This window comes from Atta colombica, unplaced genomic scaffold (assembly GCF_001594045.1).
Source record: "Atta colombica isolate Treedump-2 unplaced genomic scaffold, Acol1.0 scaffold105, whole genome shotgun sequence".
Classification (NCBI taxonomy): domain Eukaryota; kingdom Metazoa; phylum Arthropoda; class Insecta; order Hymenoptera; family Formicidae; genus Atta; species Atta colombica.
Genome location: NW_017259190.1, coordinates 830,693 through 836,492, shown reverse-complemented (window position 1 = coordinate 836,492; position 5,800 = coordinate 830,693). Strand labels below are relative to the sequence as shown.

Sequence of the window (5,800 nt, the reverse complement as noted above, 5' to 3'; positions counted from 1 at the left end):
GCGGGGGAGAGAGAGAGAGAGAGAGAGAGAGAGAGAGAGAGAGAGAGAGAGAGAGAGGGAACGCGCGTATACACACTCGCACTCGCAATCGCACTCGCACTCGCTTGCGCTTGCTCGCACGAACACCTATGCCGCGCGCGCATACACCCTCCTAGGGGTCGTGTATTCGAGTTCTTTTATTTTGCCCTGTGGAGGTAGCAGAGGGTTGAGTCGAGCGAGAGAGCGGAGAGAGCGCGAGGGCTGGGGGCGATGACATCGATTTTTTACCCGTTGCTAATCTCAATGTTACCTCCACCTCTTTCTCCTCCTCCTGATCTACCTCCACATCCACCACGTTTTCCTCCACCTCCCGTTCGGTCATCTCTATCCCCTTCCTCCCCATCCCGCTCCGTCAACTCACTTCGTTCTCTCTGCTGGCCTCCCCTCCCCCCCCCTCCTCCCTCGTCCCGTTGTCCAGCCTGCACCTCGGCCATCCGTTTTGCGGGAAAACGTGCATGTGCATCGGGCACATTCGAGAAGGAATAACCATTTTTTCGTGCCGGACAACACTCGCTCCGCGTCGCCCGCGTCCTGCAAATTCTCCTCGTCTCCCGACCGCCGCCTCCGACCACCTCCCGCAATCCCCGACACTATCCCTCGCATCCTCTGACCATTTTTTCGTCGAACCTTTTTTCGTCGCCCGCCCTTCTTCTACACCCACCTAACCATCCCCGGTTTCGCTCCCTCCCGTTCCCTTTGCCACCTACTGTCGAACAGAGCGAAATCGAACTGACGTGGACGCGGCAGTTTTCCATCTTTCTATTCCCCCGTGGGGGCGATGACATTTTTTTCGGTCTCTCAACTTTTAGATCTACGCGACCGGCTCCTCTGACGTGAAAATATCGTTGGAGCGATATTGGCGCGGCATTTCTATCGATACAAACCCATTACTAAATACTTATAACGTACGATTTTACCCTCGCCAATTCACCGTCACGAGTTGTTGAGATTGAATGAAATAATTCAGTCGATTAAAAAAATATATAATTATATAGTGATTTCCGATTAACCCTTAATTCACATGATCGGGTCATTCATTTGGTCTCCTCGTTGAAATACTAGTATTTAGCTAAATAATCATGGGTTTTGTCTTTTCTTTTTTTAAATACACAACTTTATAACTACTATCTAAAGATGTTAAAGTGTATGTAAGAATCACTTAATAACTTTCATGTACTTATAGAAGTGCACTCAGAGAAAAGGTTGCTTCGAAAGAAATATTTCTTTATTATACTACGATTCTACGGTTAAAGAAAAAATTTCTTTGATTTGTGAAAAATTTCTTTGATTTAAACATTATTTTTTAAAATCAAATAAAATTTTATTCAATGTTTAAAATAATGTTTAAATTAAAGAAATTTTTTTACAAATCGAAGAAATTTTTTCTTTAAGCAAACGTATAGCAAACATTTCTTTAAATCGAAGCAATCTTTTCTTTGAGTGATGAAAATTGATCCGAGACAAATTAATTCGCAATTCATTGTGTGTAGTAGGACTAACTATAGTAAAGGATCGGAATATATTATCGTGTACTAAGGATTTCAATATACTTTTAGTACGATGGATCATTCATGTCTAGAATATCCCTTATCTTTAAAAAGTATTTATAAAGTTGTATATTTAAAAAAAAATTCTATATAAATTCTATGTAAAATTCTATGTTACAAATACTTAGACAACACAAAGTATCCAAAATCGAGACATAAAATGTTTTTGGCATCTAAAAGACATCTTAAAGATGTCTTATGTCTCAATTTTAGACTTTGTGTTATCTGGGTAATTACTTGGTGCGTCTAGTTTTGCGAAGAAAAGAAATGCACAGGACACGAATGACCCAATCGTGTGTTCTAAGAGTTAAATTAATTATTTAAGAAATTGATTTGCGATTACCATCGTGCAATCAGAGGTGATAAATAGGCGACAAAATACAAATATTTTTTTCATATTGTGGTTATGTGAAAGTCACGTGGCGATCGTGAGCTTAATCGCGATCCGATTCGATCGACGCACATTAATGAGTAGCCACCCTGCTGTACGAGGGTGAACCGAGTTGTGCATGTATATTCGTGAGCACTCATCATGCGACATGTGATTACCGCGATGTAGCCCCGCAATGCCGTGACATGTGTGTCCTGTATGTTATATACACACAATTCGTATCGCACCCCCTATACAACCGGCCTCGATTTCTCAATTAAGTCTTGAATTATTCAAAACATAACTGTGTAACGTTAAACTTATGCATGCGACATTAAATTTCGAGTAAATTTTTGGTGTTGTTACTTGTGCAATTGAGGGATTGAATTCTATAACAGGATAGACGTGGATTTCGCAGAGTAAGTTCTTAAGTCTTATTGTATAAGTTCTTATTGTCCGCCGGGCTAATTTTAGACATCACTCCAATTTCGATTTTAACGATTGATTCTTGAAAATTTTATAGCGTATTTTTCTTGTGCTTAAATCAAATTTATGACTTTTTTATCTTCAAGTTATAAATGGAAAAAGTAAATTGTAAAAGGAAAATTTTCAATGCATTTTTCTGTTTGACTCGTCATATCTTAGCCAAATATGAATATTTCTTTGAAACTGTCACAATAAACAAACAAAATAAACTTCAAGATATTTTTCGAAAAGGTATAAAAAAATTTGTGAAAAATTTCACAGCCGAATGTCGAATTTTTCAAAATGTTTCTCCCAAATTCATAGTTTTATTCATTCGATCACAAAAGTTGTCTTTTTCAAATTGTCGTCTTTTATGCGAAATCCGCACGTATCCTGTTATAGAATTCAGTCCTTCAATTTTACAAATGGATCAGTCATTTTGAAAACGACATGTACTGTTCTTTAATTTTCGGAAATGGAGATATGATGGAATGTTTTATAAAAGCGCGCATTTACGGCGCGTATCAAAAGAAATTATGCATCTGTCATCTAGGAATTATTCTCTTTGGAAGCAACAATCAATAAAATTAAAGTGCATTTTATTTCCTTTTGAAAATCGCGATATTCTTTATTCGTGTTTTATTTCACTTTTGATCGCTAAGATAAATTACCCGAATAGTTAACTGTTATTTGAAAACATTTGATTTGATTATTCGTCGTGTGTTTGCAGACCAGTGTTGGGTAGTTTGCATTTAGGTACATGTATAGAGTACATTTTGTGTATCTAACTTGTGTCTGAAATTAAATTTAAATTTATATTTGTGACTGTAGACAAAAACACAGTCTGAACTGATTTTCAGATATATTTCCTTAACAAAGGCATGATTCTATCATATGTTGTGTGATAACTACTGATTATGACCTGAACAAATATAAGTTTGGTCTGTAATACTAATAAGGAATAAAATGTCTGGAATGTTTGATTGTAAATCATTTTAGGATCTCTTTAAAATCTTTAAAGTGAAATTTAATTCTAAAGAAAAACAATTAAGAGTTGAAAAAGAATGGCTCAATTGTCAATTTTTAAGAATGAGATTTTATTCTTTAGTAGTTAAGTTTCATTCCAAAGATTTTAGAGAGTATAATTGCAAATTTTTGCAATTTCATTTTCGTTTGCCGTATTATGTTAATTACAATGATAAGAATTATTAGTGTCAAAAAAATTTTTGTTTGCAAAAAGACAGTACATGTGATCTTTATACACAAGGATCTTTATTATTACTTTATTATTATTATTATATTATGATTTAATGTCTTTAAAACAACCAAAAGTGATTAATAAATAATTTACTTAATAGTTTACTTAGTTTCTTAAATATTATTATTATAAAATATAGAATGTCCCAAAATAATCTCCAAAATTTCATAGGCAAGTAGAACGGATTAAACTGAGTCGAAACCTTTACATTTGCAATTTTCACAATAATTTACATTTATTAAAAATTGGTTTTCCATAATTCAAATACTATCAGCTTTGCAAAAAACACTGCAAGAGACAAAAATTGTTTATTTTCTTTTTTAAAAATTTTTTCAGAATTTTTTCAAAATTTTTTGATACCGTACTTTCTTGATAAACATAAGAAAATATAGTACTAAAAAAAATTGATAAAAAATACTGAAAAAATTTCTAGAGCTTTATGAGAAGAAAATAAACAATTTTTGTCTCTTGCAATTTTTCTATAAAATTGATAGTATTTGAGTAAAAAATTATTGAAGACCAATTTTCGACAATTTTAGTAATGAATATCTTGTTAACTATTGCGAAAATTGCAAAATGGTAGAGAATTTTTCGATTCAGTTTAGTCTGCCCATGAAATATTTTGCGATTATTATATTCTGTATAATATAAGACATAATTTAAAAGTATCTCATATATGTATCTGAAGATATTTTTAAAGTATCTATGTCTGTATATGAATACATTTTCGCACATGTATTTGTATCTGTATTTAGGTACATTTTTATACTATTTTCTAATATATATTCCGTCATTGTTGCAGACGGAAATCGCAAAGAGGTTGAACGCGATAATCGGGCAAGTGCTTCCGTTCCTGGCGCAAGAGGTGAGTCTTTGACTTTCTGTTTGGCACGCGTGCCGTGCGATCTCACAATCGAGTGTGACGACGACGCGATAATGATAGCATGGCATTGCAGCATCAGCAGCAGGTGGCCAATGCCGTGGAGAGGGCGAAGCAAGTCACCATGTCCGAACTGAACGCTATTATCGGGGTAAGTAGCCGCTCACCATTTACTTAGTCTAAGTCATCGGCTCTAATGAGATAGATCGTAAAAATGTATCCAGAAAAAATTCTTTATAACTAAATAATAGTTCGCGGCCTATATCGGCGAATTTAATCTTATGATCGAATAATTGTTATTTGAGTGCAACTTGACACGGGTTTTTTTTTTCATTCTTGCAGCAGCAACAGCAGCAAGGTCTTCAACAGCTACTGGTGAGTATTTTATATCGCATTTAATGCATAAAACATGGTTTATGTTTATATTTCTGTTATTTATTGGACGATGACTTGGAATCATTTTATAATGAGATTCATCTTAAAGTAACATGTTATGATAACATTTTGCTGATAAAAATGTCATGAAAAATTATTATTAAGGATTTATTTATTAGGAATAAGAAGAACAATTTAATATGTTGATTGCACGGATTACGTGATTAATTTTACGAGAATCTAATTAGAAATTATACACAGCTGTTAGATATTAAAGGAGCAACGCTTAACCCAATATCTCGAGTTAAATAATATTTCATTGTTTTTAGAACTTTCATATATGTCAAAATATAAATCAAATTTCTGTGGTTGAATTGCTTAATTTAAACAATATCTGCGTATTAACATATGGTAAATAATAAATTTAATTAAATTTAATCAAATTTACTGCATTTCTTGACTCTTTTGTTTTAGTTAAATTACGACACAATGAATAGAAGCAATTGGCGATCCAGAAATGATTAAAAATAACTCAAATTGGGTTGATTTAACATAAATTTAAATTTACATTGTGATAGTAAAGAAATGCAAAAATTTTTAATATTCTTTGTTTAATCTATTGATAATGTATACCTTTCTAAATATTGTCCGAAATATTTGGATGGATAGTGTTATAGCGCCGATTACTGATGACTCTCACGGTTAATCGATGAAAAATGAATTAGAAATAAAGTCATATAAAGCGCGATCGATGGAAACGAAGACAAAGGAATCGGGGAAGAAAAGGAGTAAGAGGCATCCCATTACAAATACTTTTTATCTCGTTATCGCAGCAACAGATCCATGCGCAGCAACTGCCTCACGGA

General features: G+C 34.0%; 1 protein-coding gene across 1 annotated transcript in view; it reads left to right on the top strand.

Moving 5' to 3' along the window:
* LOC108688398 (protein groucho-like) overlaps positions 1-5,800 on the top strand; it is a 77,154-nt gene that overhangs the window by 44,801 nt on the left and 26,553 nt on the right. The window contains exons 6-9 of the mRNA XM_018194647.1: positions 4,482-4,544; positions 4,636-4,710; positions 4,902-4,934; positions 5,768-5,796. Of these exons, the coding sequence (XP_018050136.1) occupies positions 4,482-4,544; positions 4,636-4,710; positions 4,902-4,934; positions 5,768-5,796 (200 nt within the window). The remainder of the gene's footprint in view (positions 1-4,481; positions 4,545-4,635; positions 4,711-4,901; positions 4,935-5,767; positions 5,797-5,800) is intronic.